The sequence below is a fragment of the Thamnophis sirtalis genome, unplaced genomic scaffold, assembly GCF_051295495.1.
Source record: "Thamnophis sirtalis isolate CommonGarterSnake01/CBP01778 unplaced genomic scaffold, rThaSir2_p1.2 scaffold_4, whole genome shotgun sequence".
Taxonomy (NCBI): domain Eukaryota; kingdom Metazoa; phylum Chordata; class Lepidosauria; order Squamata; family Natricidae; genus Thamnophis; species Thamnophis sirtalis.
Window position 1 is genome coordinate 43,429,118 of NW_028261384.1, and position 27,833 is coordinate 43,456,950.

General features: G+C 35.3%; 1 protein-coding gene across 1 annotated transcript; it reads left to right on the forward strand.

Annotated features, from left to right (window-relative positions):
- The first annotated feature begins 50 nt into the window (after positions 1 to 50).
- Positions 51 to 27,833, forward strand: PLEKHA8 (pleckstrin homology domain containing A8). The gene is made up of 14 exons (XM_014064625.2): positions 51 to 234; positions 8,210 to 8,326; positions 9,033 to 9,188; positions 9,899 to 10,017; positions 11,852 to 12,010; positions 13,865 to 13,905; positions 14,618 to 14,733; positions 15,493 to 15,631; positions 16,228 to 16,313; positions 19,859 to 19,917; positions 21,670 to 21,800; positions 22,803 to 22,873; positions 23,137 to 23,198; positions 24,008 to 27,833. Exons 1-14 carry the CDS (start codon positions 195 to 197, stop codon positions 24,200 to 24,202), a joined length of 1,491 nt encoding a protein of 496 aa, XP_013920100.2. The 5' UTR covers positions 51 to 194; the 3' UTR covers positions 24,203 to 27,833.

The window sequence follows — 27,833 nt, forward strand, 5'->3', positions numbered from 1 at the left end:
GTAGTTGGCTGGTGGGGGGGGAAATAGGGCGGGGAAGGAGACAGGAAGGCGGGCCGGACTTCTGCCAGCCTCAGGATGGCCTTGGCTGTCCGTGCTTCAGCTGTGGGGCTGAGAGCTTAAAAGTTTCCCGGGGGAAGGCCAGGGGCAAGGTTTCCCCTGTCCCAAGCAGATCTGGATGGGGGGACCTTGTCATTATGGAGGGGGTACTATACAAATGGACCAACTATCTAAGCGGTGAGTATTACCCGTCCTACCTTGTCTTTGTTAACCCGCTTAAGTTGCGCCATTTCGGCAAATCCTGAACTTGAAGCTGGAAACTGGTTCCTGTAACTAAAAGAGCGAGGTAGTGACTTTGAAAACTAGGAAAAAAAGGAAAATGTCCTGAGTGCCTAATTTAGATGCTGCTGGCTGTTGGAGGTCCTGGCGGGGGGGGGGGAGTATTAAGAGTCTGAGCTCTGCTGCTTTGCCTTGAAGAATCGAGGGATCCTGGCTTGGGAGGACAGTCCAGTCCTGGAAAATAACTCGCTTGCTAAAGTTTAAATTCAAGTTCAGAAATAGAAGGAGTTGTGGGAAACCATGCAGATGCTGCCCCTAAAGGAGAAAGAATTGGACAAAAAACGGGACAGAGCACCTCATTTAAGCAAAAAGGGATTATGCACCATCTGAAAAAGTTTTTTTTTTGCCTAGTATCCATCAGCAGTTAAGTGATTGGAAGGTAAGGATACATAGTGCTGCCAATGTAGTGAACTACGAATAATTAACATTTACAGTTTTTCTAACCTGCTCTTTAAAAAAAAAACAAATTGGAGACATGGTTACTATAAATTATGTAGATGCCGTCTCCAGCTTAATTTTTTTCAAGCTGTTTTCATAGGACAAATTGTATGAGACTAGCTTTTAATCTCCTGATCATCCTCATTGCTCACTTTCAAATCAATTTCTTTGTGATTTTCTTATAAGGTAGTCCAGGACCTACAACTATTGAGCTCAAAATTTATGTTGCTAATCAAGGCAGTTGTTAAGTGGGTTGTGCTTCATTTTTGCCACAATTCTTAAGTGAAGCACTGAAGCTGAGTTTTTCCTGCAGTCGTGAAGCACATCTGACTTCCTCCTTTGACTTGCTTCTTGGAAGCTGACTGAAAAGATTACCAGTAGTGATCACATGGCCCTAGGGCAGCATAATTGTAATAAATACATACCAGCTTCTTGGTGCCTGCATTTTGATCATGTGATCCTAGGGATGCTGCAACAATCATAAATGTGAAAACTAGTCATAGGTCACTTTTTCAGTGCCATTGTAAAGTTAATGGTCACTAAACGAATGGTTGTAAATCAGAGACTACCTGTATTAGACTCTGCCAAATCTTGGTCTAAATTTTGTGGCTCTCTGCCTAATATCTCTTAATTTTATTAGAAACTGCTAATGCGTAACCTGTGAATACTATTTTGAGTAGGCTATATATCCACTTAGTTGTTGCTCTATTCAGCCCACACTTAATTTGCTTGCTAATCAGAATGCCTGTGGCAAATACTTTGCTGAAATCCAGACAGTTAAATTCATTTATTTTGATCACAGGTTAGATTATTAAGAAAAATTGGACTATAAGAATAGTAAATTTAAACAGAATCAAATTCAGTGCATTCAAAAGCTATTCAGTCTCCCCTTCACTTTTGTCAGTTTTGTTATGCTGCTACCTGATTCCTACAGTTGTTGAGATTCATTTTTTCTCATTAATCTACACTCAGTATCCTATAATGACAAAGTAAAAACAGAATTTTAGAAATGTCTATAAATTTATTAAAAAGGAAAAAGTGAAATATCACATTGGCATAAGTCAGACTTTTTGCAACAATACTTGAAATTTAGCTCAGATGCTTCTCATTTCTCTTGTTAGTTGCTGAAATGTTTCTGCATCTTAATTGGAGTCCACCTGTGGTTAATTAAACTGATTGGACATGATTTGGAAAGGCATAGAACTCTTTGCAGAAGGCCTCACAGCTGACAATGCATACTGTAGTAGAGCAAAAGCCATGAGGTCAAAGAAACTGCCTGCAGACCTCAGACACAGGCATAGATCTGGGAAAGGTTACACTAAAGTTTCTGCTGCACTGAAGGTTCCTAAGAGCGCAGTGGCCTCCATAATTCTCAAATGGAAAAAGTTTGGCACAACCAGGGTTCTACCAAGAGCTGGTTGCCTGGTCAAATGGGTAATTGAGGGAGAAGGGCCTTAGTTAAGAGAGGTGACCAAGAACCCTCTGAACTCCAGAAATCCTGTGTGGAGATGGGACAGAGTTCCAGAAGGACAACCATCAGTGCAGCCCTTCACCAATCTGGGTTTTATAGCAGAGTGGCTAGACAGAAGCATCTCCTCAGTGCCACATGAAAGCCCGCTTGGAGTTTGCAAAAAAGCACCTGAAGGATTCTCAGACAGTGAGGAACCAGATTCTGTGGTCTGATGAAACCAAGATCGAACTGTTTTGGCCTCAATTCTAAATGTTATGTCTGAAGGAAATCAGGCACCACTCATAACCTGCTGAATATCATCCCAACAGTGAAGCATGGTGGTGGCAGCATCATGCTGTCAAGGTGTTTTTCAGTAGCAGGAGACTGGTCAGGGTTGAGGGAAAGCTGAACCAAGCAAAGTACAGGGATATTCTCAATGAAAATCTGTTCCACAGTGCTTGGGATCTCAGACTGGACTGAAGGTTCACTTTCCAATATGACAGCAATTTCAAAGTTGTTGCAAAAGATCTGAATACTTATGCTAATGTGATATTTCAGTTTTTTTTTCCTTTTTGATAAATTTACAGACATTTCTAAAATTCTGTTTTCAGTTTGTCTTTATGGGATACTGAGTGTAGATAATTGAGAAAAAATGAATTTCAACAACTGTAGAATTAGGCTGCAGCATAACGAAATTGACCAAAAGTGAAGGGGGTCTGAATACTTTCTGAATGCACTGTAAATAAACAATGCAAATATAAGGCTTGTTCTGTTCAGTTGTAGTATAACACAATCACAGCTATCATGGTGTTCTCAGGAAAGCTAGGTATATAATGTTTACAGTGTTAATGCAATCTACAAAGGAAGTTGCCTAATCAAAAAATAAGGTAATGTTTGCCTGACGTGATTGATTTTTTTATGTTATCTATGATAGAATATTACTTTCGGAGTATTCATAAAGTGGTTATTTTTTCTAGAATCTTCTTGATGAGACTAATTTTAGTACCAAGGGTCTTTTTTTAAAGCCTTTTTGAAGATAGAAATATTTGCCTTGTTCCAATTATTTGGCTTTTCACCAGTTCTTCAGAATGGTTTCTTAGGATTAATCTATGTAAATTTCTCCCTGACCGTCAGTGGTTAAAATGCAATGGGCTAGAGATTTAAACTCATTTAAGGATCTTGAGTTCAAGTCCCAACTTAGCTGGGTAATTTTGTGCCAGCCACTCTAAATAGGAAAAAGAGAATGAATTGGATACATTTACCACTTTGAGTTATTTATAAAAATAATAAAGGTGAGATATAAATAAAGTTTGGGGCAGTCATTCTAAATAGGAAAAAGAGGATGAGTTTGATATGTTTGCCACTTTGAGTTATTTATAAAAATAATAAAGGTGAGATATAAATAAAGTTTAAAAAACAAACTCAATAAATATTCCATAAACGTATACCTATCATCTTAAAGGTTTAGCCCTGCCCCTTCATACAGATTTGCGGAATTGCTTCACAGAAAAAAATAGTGTTTTATTGGAAGATATACATTAAGAAATTTTGATTTTTCTTTGCTACTATTTAGCATTTTGACATTCTTTATGAGCAAATGGTATATTGTTCCTTTGTTCTTAGCATCTTTTACTAACTTGTGTTCATTCCCAATTTTAACTTTCCCAGTACCACCCCAAGAAGGTAGGGCTACTGTTAAGCAGTCTTCCTTTATTTTTTTCAGAACTTTGTGAACTTTTTTTGTATCTTCTGCTGCCCTTCAGGTTTTTACTGAAAGGAATTTCCAACTATGGAAGCCTATTTACCATTATGCTAATGCGATATTTCAGAGTTTTTTTTCTTTTTAATAAATCGTGGGTGAGGCGGGTTACCCTGCCTATTTTTGTAACGGAATGATCTTACAATCTTGAACAAATACACTTTGCTCTAAAAGGATTTATTTACATTATATGTGCAGTCTAAAGTGCAAGGAGGATGAATTTAGGAAGGTGTGATATCATCATGCAGCATTAAAAAAGAGAGTATCAGGTGTTTTTTTCCTGAGTTATAGAACAAGAATCAGGTTTAAAAATAGACCAAGGTAATATAAGAAATTCACTAAATGAATAATGTTAGTGTGAGACATATGGTACATTTAAGTTATATATATATATATATATATATATATATATATATATAGATAGATAGATAGATAGATAGATAGATAGATAGATAGATAGATAGATAGATAGATAGATAGATAGATAGATATAGATATATATGTTGTATTTGTGCTGATAAATAACCAGCCGAAGGACGAGCCGGAGGACAGAGAATAGAAGTAGTGATCCTCCCATATTTGGGCATACCGGGGGTTGTAACTTTAATATATATGTTTAAACTATTTGTATCTGTTGTTATTAACTTATTCAGAGTTACAATGGTAAATATCCAGATGTATTTCCTTTGTTAATACCAAATGTCTCTGAGTTCCTATTTTGCACTTAAAGAATGATATACCCGGTTAACTGAGTTTAAGCTGTAAATCTCAGATATAGAGGTTTTATAGTAATAAGACTTGTTGGGCAGCACAACTTTCTTTTTAGTAAGTCAGCATAAATACTTAAAAACATAGTTATCAATGTGTCTAACAAAGATCCAAATAAATTCAATATTGAAGTTGAAATATGGATAACATTTGCATCTGAATCATGATTTCATACTTGATCTTTTTTCCTCTCTGTGCTTTATTTTCAATTAGGTTCATTACAGTTCACTAGCTATCCTTCAAAAATGGTTCTAAACAGAACATAAACAGAATTTATTAATATTTAGTGATGATTTCTGCAATATATTTCTAAAATTTATATACAATACCTATTCTAGAACCTATAATCCCAAAATATTGATGAACTATAGTTCCCATCAGCCCTGGCCATCCTAGCATATGGGATGAGAGTTAAGGGTTATAATTTAGTAATATTTTGAAGATCAAAGGTTTAAATCAATTTAAATAGCTTTAGTAGCAATTATATGATTGTAAAGTTTCTCCAAGAGAGATAAGAACAGAAGCATTCCCAAGGCAGGTTAAAGGGTCAAATGCCAACAAAGTTACATAATATAAATTCCTTTTCTACATGTGTCTTGACATTGTATGCATGGATAAAAGAGTGGCACTTACACTGGTCATGTGTAATATTGTGGATGCCTCTGCTATGTGTGCATGCATTTTTGTGTATATGTGTATGTATATTTGAAATACATTCATTAGAAGAAGTAGAGTTGAGATTAGAAAAAGGCCACTACTTGTCTTTGGTATTCAGAATATAAACTGCATTCTTACTGCATTCAGAATATAAACTGCATTTTTACTATGCCAGTTTTATTTTATGGTGGCTTTTTATAAATCTGTTCAAACTGCAGCATACTTGATGGAACAATTTTTCTCATATGTTCTTATTTATATCTTAAGATCATTCTTGATTAAATAATCTTTTTCTCTTCTTAGGTCAAGTGTGTGTATGTGTGTGTTTCTAATTGACAGTGAGGATATTGAAGTAGGGTCTAGCTTGTGCTTATTAGGATATCCATCAATAGTAAATGAACCAACAGTCCAGATATACACCACAGACTAGCACTTGATAGGACAACCTTGAAAGCCTTGGAAAAGATATTCAAACGCCATGATACCTATGAAAATCAGAATGGAAAGAATCAGGGACCCATAGTCTTCCCGGTGACACTCTATGAAAGTAAAATTTGGACTTTGAAGAAGAGGAATATTAATACTATTGAACTTTAATGTTGGAGAGTTTTCTTGGAACACCATATCCAGCCAAGTAAACAATCAAATGGATCATCAAACAAATCAATCCAGAATTCTCACTCACAACACAAATGACCAACTCAAATTTTTCTGTTTTGAATATGTTATGTGAAGATGCAGCTCTCTGAAGAAGGCTGTGATGCTGGGAAAGATGGAAGGAAAGAAAAGAATAGAACAACAAGCAGCAAGGTGGATAGACTCAATTGCAGTGGCAATAAGCATACCATTGGAAGACAAAGACCAAGCTAGGGATGAATCATAATGGAAAAACTCTTCATATGGAATAAGTCTTTATTGAGTCTTTATTAAAATTCAGTTGCCTTGGAAAAATTTAGAAAAGTAGTCTCCAAAAGTATACTTTTTAGAATTTTCTGGCAAAAGTCCCAAAATAAATCAGGGGTTATTTTAAAAATGAATAAACTTGATTCTTTGCCATTAAAATATTAAAAATGTATATTTTATATTCAATGCTTTAAAAAGTCACTGGTAAGTCTTGAATACTCTCTTTGTATCTTTACATCTATAAACTATGCTTTCTGATACATTAACATTTGCAACACTTAAACGTGTGATTTTATTTTATTCAAGACCCCATAGCTGAAATATAAGAAATGCTTCATTTCTTCTTCCTTCTGTCTGTATGCCATGGTGCAAGATATGATAATAGCATCACAGAATGAGTGCCCAGATGGTCTCACACATATTGGGGTTAAACATGCCACCTAACTATAAATGCAATTCATGTAGAAAGAACAGTTTTTGTGCTGGAATTAGACAAAAGCGCACAATTTGTGATCACATTAACATAATCAGCATATAATCATTACAACATTATGATAATCAGCAATCCAATTATTAATTAAAAGCTTATATCTACTGAATTCTATGAATTATTTACATGATAATTTATGTTTTCTTGAGATCTAAAGCTGCTTTTTTGCATGTAGGTTAAGTATCAGCTGCTTTAATACAAAGGAGGAAAATTACAGTATTGGTTAATTATTTCTATCTTGGCTCTAGTATGTCTCATGTTGTTTTCTAATTATGTCTTATGATTCCTCCTTTTTCTATGGCTCTCACATTCATAAATTCCCCAGTAAACAACTTGTCTCGAGTAAGTGAATTCTTTCCCTTCCCACTCAACCCTTCATCAGAAGTTAATGATATCTATGTACCTTCTACTTCCACTGAATATAGAACACAGTTTATGTTTTTAGTATTAAATGGAACATCAAGTCATTAATCTGGGAAAGTGTGGGGGTGCAGGAATGCTGCATGTATCTATGACTTTAATGGATGTATATTGGTACACAGCTATAAGCAAGATTAAGTTAGATTGCTATCCAGACCTTAGCTTTACTTAATTCCAGAGCTATCTAGGTGAACAGGATTTCAATTCTTTGAATTTCCTTTACTGACTGATACTGATTAATTTGAGAGACAGCTTCACTGAAACCAGTGCGAACTGAATTTTTGAGCAGAGGTATCTATTTCCCACAGATGATTCTTGTATAATAGCTTTTCCAGATCTGATGGCATGCAAATCCATGTGTAGAATGGATTGACAAGAGTTGTTATTAAAGTTTTTGATACACATTTACTGTGGGTGTTGTAGAGTATATAATAAGTAACATAAAGGTGAATTAAAAGTAAATTTGGTATGGAATTTTTATAAGAGTAAGTTAAATAACCTAAATTGCTCTTTCACATTAATCTTTTCTCACCTACAAACAATTTCATTTAATTTCATATTTTAAATAAAAAAAAATTAATGACAGAGAGAAAGGGGACTGGTTGTTTAACAAAAACCATGAAAAGTTGCAACCTCTCTTAAAACTACAGATTGGATAATAACAATATTATTCTCTTAATTGATTTGCAGTCTCTTGAGCAAAATGGCCTTTTGGAACCAACTGCTTCTAAATCAGTATTTTTTCAATCTTAGCAACTTCAAGGTGTTAGGATTTCAACTCCAGAAGTCCTCTTGCTTAATTAAAGTTAACTCCTGGTTTGATGTGACATACTTAAATCTGTATACGTTATATTTTTATAGAGCATACAGTTTTTGCTAGGGCAAATTCATTAACCATGGAGCAAGTTTGGGCTTGTTCTTTGACCTGCAGTAAAATATACCCTTTTTTCCAGTTGTGATTTTAAAACACTGCTTTATTTCTTTCCAGGCTGGCAACCTCGGTGGTTCCTTCTTGCAGGAGGTGTGTTATCCTATTATGACTCACGGGAAGATGCTTGGAAAGGCTGTAAGGGGAGCATTCAGATGGCAGTTTGTGAAATTCAAGGTAGAGAGATAATATCCACAAAATATATCTTCTTGCTTATTACATTCAATGGCTTTGTTTAGAAAGTCATCTGCCGCTTCATAAGCTGTGTATAGTAATCTGTGAGTAAGTGTCATAAGCCCATACTTTTCCAAATACATTCCTGGTCTTTTTCTCCACCTCTTTGGAATGAAAAACCATCCTATCTTGCTTTGTTTCCTGTTAGATGTGAAAAAGAAGAGATCTACATTAATATCAGTTAACCAACAGGGACAATAATTTATTAGCTTAGTTTTTAAACTGACATGAAACCCAGAATTAACATCAAAGAAGAAATTAAATTAAAAGAAAACTAATATCAGATAAACTATAATTTTTGTGACAAGGAAGTGGAACTCATTAATATGAGATATAACCATACTTTGATTGATTAATGCAGAATATGTCATATAGGTCTTAAGGTGGTTTGCAACACCTCCTCGTTTATTTATTCCTTGTGTACTTGATTTAGCCAATGGAGCTATGATTCTGATTTTTTTCTGTTTCTCCTATCCATAAATTTGTAGAAAAGAACTCTGATTAGTAATTCCGGGAGTTTTCATTTGGTTTATTTAGAAGAAAGGAAGAAAAAGGATGCTTATAATTAGACAAATTGTGTCTGAATAAAGTTAGTCTAAATGTGACTGTAGGAAATGTTGATTGAGTCTCACCTAACTCTTGATATTAGTTCATTCTACAGATAATACACGCATGGATTTGTTGATTCCTGGAGAACAGTACTTTTATCTCAAAGCTAAAGATACAGCTGAAAGACAAAAATGGTTGGTTGCCCTGGGAACTGCCAAGGCTTGTTTGACAGATATTCGGACATTAAAAGAAAAAGGCAAGTAATTCTCATATGGGGATCAACTTAATGTAATATTTCTCAGCTTCCCCCAAAGTAATATTTTCTATTTATGTTCATATCCAATCTTTGAATTACTTGTTGCACACAAGCTTTGTTGAACAGGCTTTGTTTTATTTCTTTCAAAAATATCTCTGAGATTTTTTATTCCTGGGAATCTTTATGCTGAATGGGGATTTAAGTATGAATGTCTCCTGAACATCGGACAATTTAACAACTGTGCAACAATGAATTCCTTCTTTTATAAGTCATATCAGTTAATTAAAAGCATAGTAATTATAATGTAGGAAAAAGGTGTTATAATAAAAATTGCATTTACTCAAATATTACTTCTAATTTCCACCAAGTGAAAAGTTATAACCTATCCAAATCTATCTTTAAAACATGATCTAAAAAGATCTGGTTTTGTTATTTAAGAATATATTATATATTATTTTCTTATATAAAGACAAATTTCTAATTTGAAATCTTGTATATTGTTTTAGAGTCAAAAATTAATATACTATATTAATATCAAATTTGGTTTCATGGGGTTTTTTATTCTGCTTTCCAGAATTTAAGGAATAATTAAATGATCACTTTTCTAAATACAGTATTCTTTGGAAAAATAATTGTTGAGTAGATATAGGAGATGCCTTTGATAGAATAACATATTAACAACTATGACTTATTTTTCTAATTTAATTTAGAATTTACAGAAAACACTGAAATATTGAAAACAAAAATGGCAGAACTTAGATTATATTGTGACCTCCTGGTTCAGCAAGTGGAAAAAATTAAAGCAACTACTACAACTTCACATGTTCAGGTAACACACATTCCAAAAAGCACTCCCATTGTCAGAAGTATTAGAGATGTTTGCAAAGGACTTCAGGACAAGTATCCTATAGAGGGAGTTTGAGAAAACAAATGTTTTCTTCAGATTATATTATTATAATTTTTGCTCTAATATCAGGCCTTTCTTCTGTTCTTACAAAGTTATTTGATGAAAAATTCATTCTGGCTTCCATACAGCAACCAATATTCGGCTTTGAAATATAATTCAGGCCTTCCAAAAGTAGATTTGGCCTGCCTCTTTTGATGATCTGAGTCACAGTGTTCTGATCACCATGAACTGTGTCTACAGGTGAATTAATTGATTTTCACATGTACATAATATGGAAGTGATAAGAAATCTAGACCTGGGTGTATTCTAAACAGTACCATATTTGGTAGGTGCTTGACACATAGCTCTAAAACACTGATGGCTAACCTTTTTGTCTTTGTGCGTGGGGACATGCCCTGCCCTCTGCACATGCATGGACGACCCTCCCCCGCGCTCCTCCTGCGCATGCACAGGATTCCCCACCACCACCACCCCGCTTGGGCCAAGCAGGCTTCACTAAAGCCTCCTGAAACAAAAAACGGGGTGCAGGCGGTGTTGCACCCCACACACTCCCCCGCCATGCATGCCTGCGTATCTTCTGCATGCACAGCAGAGACCTGAAAATCAGCTGGATAGTGGGAAGTGCGCACACATGTGCGATGGAGCTCAATTGGGCAACGGCTCATGTGTCCACAGAGAGGGCTCCGTGTGCCATAGATTTGCCATCACGGCTCTAAAGCGTAGCAAAACCCTGCTCCTTTTGTTAGGTTGTAAAGAACTAACCAGGACACTAAGAAATCACCTCTCATGTTTGATTAGAACTAATACTATAGAGAAAATACTCTTGAAAGAGAGAAGCTGTTTATATTCCTCTTACTCAGATAATTCATGCAAGATATAATTACACATAGAGTGAATTTTGAAATGGACAGTTGCCTTACCCTGTCACTCACTTTTAAATGAAAAGGCAAATAGGCAAGAGACATCCTGAGAACTCAGAGTGGCCTCATTTTTAAAGATGCAAAAGCTTCTGAGTTTTCCAGGAAACCTCAGTCCTACCTGGATAACAAGGTCTTGGTTAAAATACATTATATGTTCTGGCAGTCAGCAGTGCAATCTGAATCATTTGTCTTGCTTTTAATGAACTGTCAATGTCAAGTTCAGTATCAGAAATCAGCCTGTGTACTTTAATGTCAGGAAACCTGACAGACAGAGTTGGGGTCCTTTTGCTGAAGGCATGAAAAATGTTTAAGGTCTTCCTCTTTATACATTCTCTATGAGAGATATATGTCAAGAAAAGAACTCCTTAGCTGTAGCATCCAGATATGGAATATACTCCCTAAGAAGACCTGCTTGTCATTAATTTGTTGGCTGGAAGTGAAAACACGTTTTTCCCCCATGCACTTTTAAAGTTAAAATCAGTAATTGATTTTATTATTGCTTTGTTCTGAAATTTCATATCTTCCAGATCAGTTAAACTTATTTCAGTTGAGCAGTTATTTCTAGACAGCATATTCCCAATTGTTAGGAAGACACTAACAAAATCTACTCTAGCTTTTTAAAAATTGTAGCTTCCATTGCTATACCTCTATTTAAATGCAAACTATCCTGGAATTTACCAATGAAGGACAGTTAATTAATTTGCTATATAAATAAATATGTCATCCGAGCTGGGAAAAGTGAATTCTGATATTGAAGATTTGCAGTTGGGGTAATGATGATGGCAGGTTGGAAAGCCAAAAGCTTGGGTAATGCTTGAAAACTTTTAATTTTGCAGCATGGAATTAATATGGGCGTACTATTGAACTCCAGCTGTGCCACATTCCTGAAGACTCTTGAAGAATGTATGCAGATTGCAAATGCTGCCTTTTCTTCTGAATTTCTTCAACATACTCCAGGAGAAACTTCATATGCAGTTATTCGCAAATTAAACAAGGTAAATTTATATAATCTCAGATGCTACAAAATAGTTTATGAACTGACAACTTATGTTTGTTTATGGTTCTGAATATGGTTTGCTCTTTTCATGAGTCCTGAAATCATCCACAAATTAGTGTTATTGCTCAGATAAACTACTGAACAATAAAGGCACCACATTTTGGCAATCTGCAGTGAGAATCAAAACTAAATGCTGGGCAAGTCATCAGATTCCTAAAACAAATAAAAAAGACTCTTTCTCAAACACAGCAAACAACTCCCTCCAAATTTTAGCATTATTAATATGTCATGAAACAGTAGCTTTCTGTCAAATAAAATCATTGTAGCAAACAAGCACTGTACATCTCAACTGCCAAAAGGGTGACTTTCTATTATGGAAATCATTCATTAGATATTCATAGAATGAGCAATTCCAAATGCATATATAATTGAACTTTGGCTTGAGATGTGCTATACTGGAAAATAGGCTTATGATTTTTTTTGTCAAGAAAGCCTGTAATATGTCTACTTTTTTGTAGAAAAAGGCATTAAGGAACAAATTTTAAATATGAGTGAGAAATTTATTAACAGACTATGCATTTTTAACAGATATTACAAATATGGTTTTTCCTAAGGTTTTTTTAAAGATACATTTCAATGTCGTGGTTAAAAAAAAACCAATTGCCAAGCAAGTTTGTCAAATGCTGCTTTGGGTGTGGTCTGCAATATTTCAGAAGTTCATTTCTTGCTCATTGTTGTTCATGGATTGTATACAGGTAGTCTGCAATTTACAACAGTTCATTTAATGACTTTGAAGCTACAATGGCACTGAAAAAAGTGAAATGACCATTTTTCACACACATGATCATTGCGGCATCCCCATGGTCCTGTGATTTACCTTTGGATATTTGACAACTGATTCATATTTGTGATGGTTGCAATGTCCCAGGGTCATGTGATCACCTTTTGTGAATTTCTGACAAGTTGAGTTAAAGGGAAAGCCAGGTTCACTTAAAAATGGTGTCACTAATTTAACAATTGTACTGATTTACTTAACAAATATGGCAAAGGTCATAAAATAGGGGAAAACTGACTTAATAAATTTCTCAGCAATATAAATGTTGGGTTTAATTGTGGTCGTAAGTCAAAGACTACCTGTAACGGATGAAATGTGGAGTGCAGGATTTGTTTCCTTCTGCAATATATCATGTGATTTTTGCTGATTTATGCTTTCACTAATATGATAGCCTGCTGTACTAGAATATGATAACTTCCACCTTCCTAACTGACATGATGAAAGGTGGCTGGAAAAAGTGATAACAGACTTCAGAGTCAGCAGTCAAATTTGGATCTCAAATAGTTTGAACATTTTTTTCATAGAGCTCTCGGCTTTTAAGGCAGTATGCAAAAACCCTGATTATATTTAGAAAATCATTGTCATTCAGATACTAAAAATGTAAGCCAAACAGAGGGAGCAGTATCATATTTCAAACTGGAAAACAAAATAATTGAGATAAAAATGACACAAATAAACTTGTCCATGCCTCAACAAATATTTTGGGTTGTAAGGTTGTTAAATTTTGAAATTCCAGAATTAATAATTTATATGAAATCCCTTTCAGTTTTCTTCTCTTCTTTACTTGCCATAGCTGAAAATTGCTATTTATGTGTAGTGTGGCATTAGCATGAATTTTAGATTTGCTTAGCTTGGTTATTTCTTGTTTACTCATTAGACTAAATTAAGTGGAGTACTGTAGCATTCATACATAGTTTTAATTTTTTCCATATTTTGATGAACTTAAGGTACAATATCAAACCGGAAGAATGTTGCCAGTGCTTGAACTCATAACCAATCTTTTTTCCCCCCTTGCAGCTGAAACTTCCGGCCATACTTAGCCGCAATGTAACAGAAAGGTACAACTTATTTTTTTCTTCATTCAGTTGGAGATTTTATCAATATCTAATCTTTCTGTGGTGATCCCAATCCTCTATTAGTGGTAGCAACAACAGGGAGAAGCTATTGCAAAGAATGGTGTTTTAATGAGGTGGTTCTGTAGATGCCAAACAACATCTGGAAAGCCACAAGTTACTTCCAACTTCCTTTCTTTTTTTTTAATGACCAGAATTCAAAACTCTCGTCCATATAAAAATTTTGAATTTAGACTCGAGTCCATCCAAAGAATTTGTCTTACATTTCTGAATATTAAGCCAATGCCATTAGACAATTTTAAATGGATACCTTATAAATAAATAAATAAATAAATAAATAAATAAATAAATAAATAAATAAATAAATAAATAAATAAATGTGTTAACATACTGTAAAATTCACGTGGCACCCATAGAACCATCTGCTTCTGCTGCCAATACTGCGTTTATGTTTTAAAAATAAATTTCATTCTTCTTTTATTAGCATGAAAAAATAAACTCCCAACTGAACAGTCAATAGTGAGACTTTTGCTTTCTAAAGATGCAAATGCAGCTACTGGATCAGAAATAGTAAACTCTTAAAAATGTAGTATTATACATAAAAATGGAAGGAAAGGTGAGAACATTATGTAAGACAAGCATTAATTTTAAGCATTCATTTGGCTTTCCCTTTTTTTAAAAAATTCTTTCCTCCCAGGAAGATGCAACTAAAGAAATGTGAAAATGGGTCTATTTATAAAAATACTACCCTTTGTGAAAAAACTTTTATTGAAAAATCATCCCCTGTACCCCTAAAGAGAAGCGAAAAGAAAGGTAAGAAAATAGCCCTTATTTGTTCTCTGGAGAATCTGTGGAGAAATTATTTCATATCTAGCCATAACAGAATCCTGAGTTGGTACAGACTTCGCATGTGTGGGCTTGAATAGGGCCAGTTAGAACACAATGTTATACAGTACTTTGCAATGTGCTTTTCATTCTGTGGCTGTCCTGCTAGTTCCATGTCATGAAAGACTGATAAAGCCACATCTGAAGGGGAAAAAGAGGGATGAAAGTCAGAAGAATAAAGACATCGAAAGAAAGATAAGTGAGTGGATATGTGTTTGTGAAGAGATGTGATCGACCTCTCTATAATAACCAAACATTTGAATAATGGATGTTTGACATCTACTGTTGTTAAGAGTTTGTCTTCAAGACAAAGAGGCAGTAGAGTAGGGCTGTCAAGGGGTCACGTGACATATCAGGACTTTTTTCCACTTTGCTAAACTGGGCGTGGGCGTGGCCAGCATTTGACACATCTGGCCCAAGGGGCTGGAGTTTGACAGCCCTGCACTAGAGAATTCAATTAGAGTAATAAGGATATAGAATCTGCTTAAATTTGATATGTTGTTTATTTTCCTATTGTTTGGAAAAATATTTATGGATTTGCTAACTAAATAAATGATAATGCATCTCCAGCTTTGTTACCTGGAAACTGCACATAGAAATCCATTCTGGTCTAATATTAATTAGAAGTCATTTTTTCCACAATTAGCTTCCATACCATTTAAATACTTTTGTTTCTTTAAATCTAAGGTAGCCCCAGTAAAGATGGCGAAAACAAGCTGCTACCAGAAGGGAACATTCAAGAGGACAAATCTTTAGAGCTTTTAGAAGAATCTGTAAACAGATCAGACACTGATTTTCCTACTTTCTTCAGTGTTATGAACTATAGGTAATGTGCCACCTGGATGGAGCATGCCCCAAACATCTTAATTAATGGAATTCAGTCCAAAACAGCATAAATCTCCACAGAATTTGGAGAGCTACATGCTTGCCTAATATGTTATGAGAAAAGAAAAACTAGTAAACATTTATAAATATTATAAACTACAGATCGTCCCTTAACCAGTCATTTTATCATCGTTCAAAGTTATGACAGAAACAAAGCCCATAAAGCACTCCCAATCATCACAAATGCTCACACCACCTTCCTCCTGCGATCATGTGTCTGCATATTGGGCAGGGCAGCTTTATGACCAATTAGGACATTCCATAATTTGTAATATTTTTTGGTGTGGCCAGAAAATGCTGGTTCATTTAATGATCATAGCATTTGGTTAATAGTGGCTTGAAAAAGACTGTAAAATTATTTCCTGTTGCAAAAATGCCTCAACCTATGGCCATAACACAATTGTGATCAATCATAATTACATTTGTAAATCAAAGACTACCAGTGGAAAGTTTTGAAATAGGATTCAGGGTGGAATTATTTTTATTGCTATTGCAATATTTGACTTCTTCATGTTCTGTTTGCATTCTTTTCCAAAGATTTAGTGATATCAAGCTTTTTGAGGATGGAGGAATACCAACAGAAGAATTTCTCAATTCTTGTTATGAAATAGTTCCAGTCTTGGGTAAGTATAATTGCTGGTTTTCTCCATAACATTTATTACATATGAATATTTCCATTTGGCTCTTCGGTATTCTATGCTGAGTCATAGAATAGATTCTGTAATTTGTAAATAGGTGGTCCTTACTTATTCTTAGTATTTGCTGATTGCCTTAGACTTTTCTGAAGTAATTCAGTAAAGTAAGTAAGTCTCTCTTTGTTATGATAGTTAGGAAGATAGAGAATGATTTGAGAAGTTGTTATGGGTTATTGGTGGCAATAACCCATAATAATCCATAATTGTTAAAGGTTATTGGTGAAAGGAAGGAATCTTGAGAATAATGAACTTGATTACAGTTCATTATTACAGGCAGATTTATTTTAGGCAGATACAACAGCAATAGCAATAGCAATAGCAGTAGACTTATATACCGCTTCATAGGCCTTTCAGGCCTCTCTAAGCGGTTTACAGAGAGTCAGCATATTGCCCCCAACAATCTGGGTCCTCAACAGATCTTTGTCACTTATTTAAATAATACCTTTATATAACTTTATAGCTTTATTTTCCTACATAATTTTTTCTTGAAGGATGTTTTGACATGTATTTTATTTTAATTTTAAATTATTTATTTTTATTCTGTGTTTATTATTATTATTTAATAAATTAAACCTAATATTCCTCCCTTCTCCTGACTTTCCCACAACAACCCTTTGAGGTGAGCTGGGCTAAGAGAGAGTGACTAGTCCAAAGTCACCCAGGTGGCTTTTATGCCAAAATGGGATTAGGGCTCACCATCTGTTATTTTCTAGCCTGGTGCATAAATCAAATTGCCTTGCAATGTGCAAATTCAGACATTCAGCATGTCTGAAATAAGCCTTAAATAAAACTTCAGAATCTTGAAGGTTGCATATAGCCAACTGTAGTTGTATGGACCAGCTTGGGTGACGTTCATTAGGGACAGCTTTTGATTTGTTTCCTTCGTACCAAGCAATAATCTATGAAACTTACTTCTAATAGACCTATTTATAGATGTTTCATTGTGTATTTTTCATCTGGCTCTTGCTTTATTTCCATGAAACTCCATTGATTTCCATAGTGGTTTCTTAGGATGCTACCTTCTATCTAGGCATGAAACAATTCAAGATCTATATAGCGTCTTGATCTTGATTGTCTGAAAGACTGATTTCAATAAATTTTATTTATTAAATTTATATGTCACACATCTCCCTAATCAAAGTAAAATTATTTCAGAGTGTAATTTAGAAACTGCTAAACATTTAGCTCATTCTGACCAGGTTCAATCTCTTATGCATTTCCATTGCATCTTCACCACTTTAGCTTGTCCCCAACTTGCAATCTTAAGGGAGACTAGGATTTCTGTTGTAAGTCGTGCATTGTAAGTTGAAGCACCCAAGTGAGTGGGCCTGGTTTTATATCTTTTTTGTGGCAGTTGTTAAATGAACACCATGGTTGTTAACTGAATGTGGTAATCATTAAGTAAGTTAACATTCCTATAAACATTTTCAGTTGGAAATGACCTGGAAAGACCAGAAATGGCAAAACTCATCATAAATAATAGTCTCATGACCTCAAAAAGATGAGTCAGTTGTCCAGCACATGAAATGAGGTCATGTGACTGTGATGGTCAAAGAATGCAACTATTGGAACTACAGCACCAAGTCATCTAATTTGGGCGGGAGGAATCCATCCCAACTGAACAGTTGCTAAGTCATTGTCATCTAATTTGGGCAGGAGGAATCCATCCTAACTGAACAGTTGCTAAGTCATTGTCATCAAGTGTGGACTATCTGTATAGGGACCTATCTTATAAACAGTTGTTCGTCAGGCTTGAGCTGATCTCCTAAAATAGCTCTAAATGTGTATAGTGGCCATGGAATTTCTAAAGCCATTGCTTTAGGACAGAGGTGTCAAACTCAATTCCACTGAGTGCTGCATCAGGGTTGTGTTTGACCTTGGAGGGCTGGGGTATTAGCGTGTCCATCTTGATGTCACTTATGCTTGTGGTGGTCCAAGCACTCTGCCAGCGACAACAGGCTCCCAAGCTCTGTTTTTGACTGTGATGGCCTCCTGCAACCCTCTGCCAGTGAAAACAGAGCTCAGGTGGCCCTCCTGCGCTCCACTTTTGCCGGCAGAGGCATCACGGGCTTGTCCTTTGCTGTTTCTAGGGCAACCGCACAGGCCAGATCTAAGCACCCCTGGGCCAGATCCAGCTCCCAGGCCTTGAGTTTGAAACCCTGTTCTAGGAAGTCTGCAAAGCCTGAACATGTTAAATATTATCACGAAGATGTTTCCCTTCAAATGCCAATGGGGAAGGCTAGTGAGATGCTCCAGATGTTTATCACAAAAGACTTTAAAATATCATTAATAGACCATAAGCCAATTCAAGCATTTTGCTGTGACTGATGACTTTTAAATTCTCTTTTTTTTAGGACTTGAGATAGATTTCTGTTCAGTAACTTATCATTGCAGGTGGTCCTCACTTAACAACATCCTGTTCAGTAACTATGTAAACACGATGTTACTGATTGAATGGTACTTACAACTATTTTTCACAGTTACAGTGGTTGCAGCATCTCCGCATATATATATATAATCATGGTCCGGACCCTTGGCACCCAGTTTGCAATTATGACATCTTTCCATCGTGCAATAACCTTTTTTGATATTCTTTGCCAGTTTCTGACAAGCGAAGTCAGAGGGGAAGCCAGTCAAAAACGGTAATTGCATGACATCATGCTTAACAACAACTAGAAGTACTAGAATACTTCTCTAAGGACATGATGGTGTGATGTTGCATTTTATGATTTAAATTCCTGTTCCAATTATTGTCATTAAGTGAGGACTAGCTATATTTTTCTCAGAAATTATGTCAGAACCTGAGATCTGTGTATCCAACACAGATTGTTTTAAAATAGTTCACAGCTTTAGCATCATTTGGGGTGAAAGGAGGTTTCTTAAATAATAATTATTTTGTTCTGTTCTTTAAAAGAATGAGGTCAGTGAATTAAGAACAATGATGTCATGTAGACTTTTGAAGAAGAAGCATGCCAAATTTATGTTATCAGAAAATTGAGATATATTCCACAATGTCTCTGTTTGGGGAGACAATGTTTTTTTTTTCTTTTTACAACCCTGGGATCCCTTTTTATCAAGGTGGAGTTGGGGTGAATGAATGAAGCTGAGTGTTTACTGGCTGGATACCATTCCTGATGCCTACATGGAGTTTGCAGCAGACAATTTCTGATTGTGTCCTGATAGAGAAACATCTGTTTCTGCCTAGGACTGAACTCTCAAATTTCCAAGTGAGAGGCAACCGTCTTCACCTCTAGGCCACCAGCTGCTTATGAGGAGGCAATACCTGACAGCAAAAATAACAATTCTTCCACTTTTCTGATACACAGGCAGATACCCTTGTGTAATACCAGATGTAGTCCAGGGGTGATATCCTTCCTGCTCTTCTGTGCTAAATCAGAATTTTGTAGATGCCAGTTAAGGAGGGCCTTGAGGGAACCAAACTTTTGAAAAAGACAATGTTTTCTTTTTTCTAGACAAACTTGGACCCACAGTCTTTGCCCCTGTTAAGATGGATTTTGAAGGAAATATAAAGGTAATAGATTCAGTATAACATTCAACGGCCATAACTTTCATAGCATTGTAGAATTGAAAGGAACCATTTAGACTATCGTGTACTCAAATTGAAAACAAAGTAAGCCTGGCCAAGATATGTCAATATATATCACTGTAGAAGAGCCTATCACCTCCTAGGTATTACGTTCAGAGGTCAAAGTGCTTTTAGAATTAGGCAGATTTTTGTAATTTTCACCGGCATTTGCCTTTCTCTAACTTCAGCTTATTCTCCCATGTTTCACCTCCCTCCCTCCCTCCCTCCCCCCCCCTCTCTCATCTGATTTTGGGAGCTTGATGCTTACTATACCATACTTATTTCATGTTTTACATTCCTAGATGTTATAAAACAAGCTATACTTTATTTTATGCAGTTCATGATGTACCTTCATATACTTAAAGAGAGCTATATTAAAGAGAGCTGTTGTATCCCCTCACAAGGCCCTTTTCTATGTTTACTTTCTGGGCTGCTGTCTTTGCCACTCTGTTGCAAAGGAGCTTTCTCACATGAGGTCCGTAAAACTGCTTGTTTCAGCAGGCCAATGGGAGAACCCAAATAAGAAAGCAGTGAATGGTCTAGTCCAGATCTATGATACGCATGCTGGAAGTGAAACGTAGAGCCATCTTTCTGGGCATGTCAGCTGTCGCACATTGCTCTTCTGGGTTCTGGCACACAAGTGTGGCGGCCAGCTGATCTTCGCACATGCAGGAGCATTGGAAACCAGAAGAGCAGTGCACCGGGAAGCTGAGCTTCCGGTTTCCAGCATGTGCATACACACCAGTCAGCTGGTCTTCGCACATGGATGCATGCCAGAAACTAGAAGACCAGATGTCCGGCATACGCACCCCGGAAACCGGAAGCTCAGCTTCCCAACATGTGTGGAACTGCTTTTCCAGTTTCCGGCACTCCCACACATGCACTCCAGAAAGCTGCTTTTCTGGTTTCTGGTGCTCCCCGCGCGCACTCCCATTTTAGCACTTGGTGGTGAAAATGTTCATCAACACTGGTCTAGTCACATCCCAGTTCTTTTTCATGCACCATTAACTTTTTGTCGCAACAAACTTTTTTTTTAAAGGAAGCCAGATGATATATGATAGGGAAGGAGTGATGATAACAGTACCTTAGTTTCTAAAAGCAGTGGAAATCTTGATAAAAATGGAGCTCCTGTCAATGAAAAGCCACCTTTTCTTGTAGTTCTAGAGGAAATGCTGCCTAAATGTTTCATCTGAATGGAAAACTGGATAGTTAACTCTGAAAGTTCTCCAAGTCCAAAAATGGAGAGTTGCAAGGAAAATTGTTACCTACAGAAAGCTCTTCTGTTATCTTTCCTCTAGGTTGAAATATATTCCATTATCTCTTTCCTTTTATGGTTTAATTTCTAATCTTTTCGTTGTTACTTAGCTTTTTTCAAAGAGACAAAGAGGCTTTTCAGAAAAAGAAAAAATCGCTCTTGGAAGAAACCACCAGCAGAATGTATATTTAGAGTTTTAAAGACTAGTTTTTCCATCGTTAGTCTAGAGGCGTGCAGTATTTGGATTGGAACCTGGCAACAACACCAGTGTCTGTTTTCACACTGAATTCAATGCATCTTTCCCTGCTTTAAATACAAATATTATAACTCTCAGTCCCATCATTGCATTAAGTAAAGATGTTGGATACCAGCAGGTTTATATCTTTAAGCATGTTTTCTTTGTTTGCTAAAAAGTCTAAAATGTATGTTTGACATCCTTTCAGAAAATAAATCAGAAATATATAACCAATAAAGAGCATTTCTGTACCCTTCAAAAAATTGTCCTTCATGAGTTGAGCACTGAAGTGGCCCAAGTTCGACACTCTGCTACACAGGCCCTCCTCTGGCTTAAAAGGTCAGTTTTCTGCTCTGGGGTGGTGTTGAGATTACTCTGTAGAAGGGATTTGCTTTTGCTCTAAAATATGTAAAACAATGTTTACTTTTTAAGAAAACAGTTGCATTTTTGTCATATTACATGCAAAACAATACCCAAGATATCACTTGTATTTAAAAACACTAAAAATATATGGACTTGTTCATCATGATCAGTCTTTGGGTGCAGATTACAGACTAGCCAGTCATTGGGAATGTTATAAAGTTTAGGAAAACATTTTCCATATTACAGAGAAGAAATAGTGGCAGGACAATGTGTTTAGTTTTCCTTTATTAAATGTACGAGGTATCAAAGAGGTCTTTATTGCTGGTATTTGATAACCACATGCATGAAACAATATAGAGACATTGAATATGCATATTGGACTTGTTAGCAATTTTTCACCATAATAGTGCCCTTTATACTTAACATTTTCAAAACCAGTGCTTGCATTCTAGAAGAGTTTTTGCTTTGTTGCTGTCATTCAAGATACTTTCAGAAACATAAAAATAAGAAAATATCTTCAGTCAACCTAATGCGATGAATTAAATTTTAAAAAATGGTCTTTGCTTGCTAATAATTTTGTCATAATTTTCTTACAACCTGGAAATAGCTGGAAAAATGTCTTTGCTTTTTACAAGAACTGGTTCATGCAATTGGAATGAAATGTTTGTTCTTTAGGAATTTTTTCCAGAAAGGTGTATTTTTATTTGTTTGAGATTATATTTGATTTTAAATATTTGTAATTTAAAAACCAGTGTTTATTTTCAGATATAGTAGTTTGATATATTGATATACACAGAATTCATAGATATGGATTCACAGAGCTAAGAGGTATATTGGGCAGCTTTCTATTGTTATACAACAGTATCTTAAAATTAAATCACAGAGATACAAAGGGCCTCACTATCCTGTCTTTGTGTTCCTTTGTAAAATTAATGGAATGTTTTCAGAGATATAATATACCTTGTTTGTCATAAACAGAGGTTTAAAATTTTTGAAGGAGTTCTTGACAGAACTAAAGAATGGAGAGAAAAACATCCAAACAGCACTGAGTAAGTACAAAATATTTTGTAACATTTTATAAATGCGAGAAATTTAGGGGAAAAAACCCAATAAATCTGTCCAATCATTGCCTTTCTTTGGATTACATGAACTAAATAAAAAGCAAAGCTTCAACTAAAAAAGAAACAATATTTTGTGTCAGTAAAAATATCATGGTTAGAAACATTTTACATGAATAAGAAACCTCTTTTTCCTTTTGGTTGCTTCTGATCTGAATTCAGCATCTTGCAACTGATTTTCTTTCTTTTTGCAGACAAATCTTATGGCAAAACATTACGACAGTATCATGGCTGGGTTGTTCGAGGAGTTTTTGCAGTAAGTCCTCACTGCTTTCCCAAACAAAGAGTGTAGATGAAGATAATCCACTGTTTTGAAATATTTGTTCCTGCCCTGTTGGACAAGCAGGAAATATTTCTGTTGTCACATCAATAGTCCTCCTTTTTTCTCCTGTATTGGTTCTGGTCAGGAAAATATCAACTACATCAAGTATAGGTATACCTAATTTAGAGGTTTGATGTTGAATGCAAGGTTTCATGGGAAGAACATCTAAGGCTGTGTCTTGTCCCATCCTCAGTTCTTGAGGATCCCATGGAGCCAGAGATTTTGCTTCTCAATCTTACCACTTTAAGATGTGTGGACGTCAACTCCCAAATATCTTAAAGTTGACAAAGTTGATGAACACTGCTTTGGAGGGTGAAGCTTTGATCCAAATAAGGATGTGTCAGAATAAACTGAATGGATCTATTAAAAAAAAAGTAATGTTGGAAGAACATCTCCTTACAAAATTCATGTTCAGCTTGGATGGGTAATAGATTGCTATATGCATACACACTTTCTGGTGTATTTGATAATTGTATCCATGTGTTACTTTAAACAGTATCATTTGTTAATAGGCTTTAGGAGGCATTCCAGATGCTCAAGCCGATTGAAAGTATCTAAATGTGGCCCTGGGGCTTCAGATGATTGACTTCTATGTAGAGCTGATACCACTTTTAAATAATTTAATTTTAAATAATTTATGTAGACCTAAAATAATTTCTCTCTCCATTTATCATTATCATCCAGTGAAAATGATAAAGTAGAAATTAGAAGATACCATGGTTGACTTCCTCTTTTCCTTGCAGCTAGCTCTAAGAGCATCTCCCACCTATGAAGGCTTTGTGGCTGCATTGTCGCTTGCAGAATGTGAAAATCAAGAAGCTTTTCATCATGGAATGCAGCGAGACCTTAATGTTTACCTACCAGCCATGGAAAAGCAGCTCAACATCTTAGATGCATTGTACGAAGAACATGGACTGGAGTCAGATGAAGTGGTCTGATCTTAGTCCAACATTGCTTTGCATATTCAGGGATTCTGTCCATCAGTGTACTATGTTGCTCTTTTCCTCAGAAAGCTGTATCTGTTTTTGTTTTTTTCCATACATGGGAAAGAATTCCATGGTTCTTCTTTTTTTTAATATACAGTTTTAAAAAATACTTGTTTTGTGTTTTAAATGCAAAGTTGCTGTATAATCTAGCTGGGTTCCGCCTATCTTTATGGCAAGGTCTTTAGAATAGATATATTGCTTATTTGCTGAGTAACAGGCCGAATATCACAGTGGTTCCAATCTGAAGAGGTTAGTACCATTTAGTTGGACATTTAGAACTTGCTGGAGCATTTATTCCAATACAGTGACTGCAACTATAAAATTCAGCCAGGATATCCAAGCTACACATCCCATTCAAATTAGAGTCTGTCTTGTAAAGGACTTGTATCACAACTACATCTGTTGTTCTCCCTTCCTTTGCCAAGTTCATCATTGAATTTTGAAACAATTGGCTGTATCTATTAAGAGAGCTGTAGCAATGAACCAACTCCATTCTATTTACAGGGATTATACATCACCTCTTAATGGCATTAACTTCTATCCTGCAGCAGTATTTTAATGCTATCCCAGGAACACCAGGGAAAAAAGGGGGCCAATTCTGATACTCTGCCCTGTGTCATAATTGGGTCTAGTCCTTTTCAGTGCTAATAATCAAGTGCCATTGAATTGTATGACTGGAAGTATATACCTAACATCATATAGTGCAGAAGTGCTTTAAGTCTCAAACTGATACGTTTGGATTGGGCTGTACTCTGAAATCCTTATCATTGCTATTTCCACACTTTTCATATTAGAAGCCTACATTTTATGGTTTGTCTAGCACTATCCGATCTGGCTAAATTTAGAACAGAATGAGATTAATGGGTTGATAATAGTGGGAAACCTTTAACGTTCTGTATAGGCTGCTGGGCCATCTATATGAATGTACTTAAAGCAAAGTTACAGCATTCTGGCATTTTTAGAATGTAAATTATTAGGAGCTATTTATTAGAAATTAAAAAAAAAACTCTTGAAGTTCTAGGATTAGAAACTAAACTTGGTATCTGGATGTAGCTACCTGATGATCTACTTGGATAAAAAATTGCTAGTCTATAAAATTTGGAACATTCTATAATTAACTAGACACAAATGCTATCATTTATATGTACCTGCAATTTTCTACAATAGAATTATTGTATAAAATTGTATTTTGCCATCTTAATCAAATGCAATGACTGGATAACTCAGGAAATCCAGAAACTTTTTGTATTATTTCTCTTTTTTAAGCATTTATATTTTGCTTTTATATTCAGTATACAAAGTAGAGAGTTTGGAATTCATTATAGAAACACTTAGCCAATGGTCTTATCATGTTATTTTGTGAACAGTTGGTACATGAAATATGTTTTTTTCCTTCACACATTTAAAAACCCATGCTCTCTTAGAAATACTTTTTTTAAGTCATAAGGCCATGTTAAAAAAGAAAAAAGGAAAGCTGATTTTCCTGTATCGAATGTACAATACTGCGATTAGAATTTTGAGGCACTTTTATAAACATACTTTTGTTAATATTCTAACTTGGAGAAATTTCCCGCTTGTAAATTTTTCTACAATTTTTTTTTGTTTGTTTCAGGAGAGGAAAAAAACAAAAAATATGAAAATATTTTCCAATTTTTGTATTATAGATGATTAGCAGCATTTCAAGCTGAGGCTTGGGAATATCTTTTAATTTCCTTTCTTTTACTCACCAAGTAAACTCCAAAGGGAAGAACTGACCAATTTCTTCATTTACTTCACTATTTTCAACCAAACTAAGTAAGCAAATCAATAGTATAACTGGGTGGAGCTTGAAGGTGGACAAAAAAGACTAATATTGAGTCCTTAACTTTTAGTGGCCAGAATAGGTATCTGAAAATAGCTTTCTTTATCTCCCTTTCAGCTTGCTTTCCCCTGCCACCTGCCACCACCCAGCTTTGGGGCATGAGAGGGAATTAACTACCCTAGCTTAGGGATTGTCTTAATAAGGACTTTGGAGTGGGGGGAATTCATTGGATTTTCAGCACACCTCCAGCATCCCATATTGTCGTCTTCTTCTGTAAGAGCACCACTAATGGGAGATCTACACGTTTTCTGCAGACACCTTGGAGCAAAACTGGCTTGTGGAAATCCATCAGCATAAGTGCCATCCTACCAGTGGGATTTTCTCATGTCTATTAGAATGGCCTCTGGACTATTTTGAGGCTTTCTCATTTAAGACAACACCAAAGCATATCTATGCAGAATTTAGAGTAATGATTACCTGATCAGGCAATGTGTTGTCCTCTACGTGCTTTACTCATTTTGTTACCCATCATGCTAGCCTGCTTTACAGGTTGACAGTGATGACAGTGAATGTAATTTGAGCTGTAAACTATGCACACTTCTGATTGTTGACTAAGGTCAGCCTGCAGTTCTAATTATGTATCATGTTTTGCCGTTGTTTTGTATAAGACATTTTATTGTTGGTTTTTTTACCCTAATCATTCTTTCACATTCTCTTAATTAGATGATTTTCTTACGATGAAGGGTTGCGTAATTTATTATGGAAACCTTGCTTTTCCAAGGATTATGAAAAAAATTTCAGTTACCCCACAATAATATGCATGATGTAAAGTTATAATTTTTTATATTATAGTATGTTGCCATTTCTAAGACATCATGCTTTTGTCAACCAAATTAAGTGATAGTAATTGATAAGTTATACCGTATATTATGTGGATTGTAATGAAAAATGCCTTTTTTTTAATTGAAAAAAATGGAAAAACAAGGATGCAGTTTTCCACCAAATAATATAGAAAAGTAAGTAAATTTGTAAATACCTCTAAACATGGATGTGATTTGCTTTACTTCGATGAAATGAATGTTAGCCCTGTTGGTTTAAATCAGTTAATACTTTGTTAATTGTGTATTCTCAGGGAAATGTGCAGTAAGGCAAAAATAGTCTGTATTTTACAATGAAGCTGTTTTTTCATGTAAATACACTATAAGTTTCATATCTCTGTTCTTACAAATTGTTTGGGATTTGGATAATATATGAGATAGCAATTGGGAACTTCATAAATTATAATTGACTTGTATGATTTGCATAATCTAAACTTCTATCAAGCAACATAGCGAAACTGTCAGAATTTCTTCTCACCCTCAGTAGTTGAATGTATCATACTTTGATCATTTGTAATCTTCCTTTTAAAATATACTCTTGAAAGCAAAATTGCCACATTCTGATGCTGTTTCAGATTCAAGATAACAGTGGATCAGAAAAATGTTATGAAACATTGCTAAAGCAGGAATTTAAACATAATTTTCCTGTAAAAAAAAAAAAGCAAATAGAGTATCATCATCATAATTATTACAGGTAATGCACAAAATTCTGTAATGCTATCTGTTTGTTTTATTCTCTTTACTATTTTTGTTCAACATAGTCCATGCCTTGAAAATGGATAATATTTCTTTTAGTTACTGGACTTTGAAGTCCAATCCAAAGATGACGATCTCTTTATTGGAAATGACGGTACATAGAATACAATCTCATTAACCTGAATAATAAATGTTGGATTTTATTGTC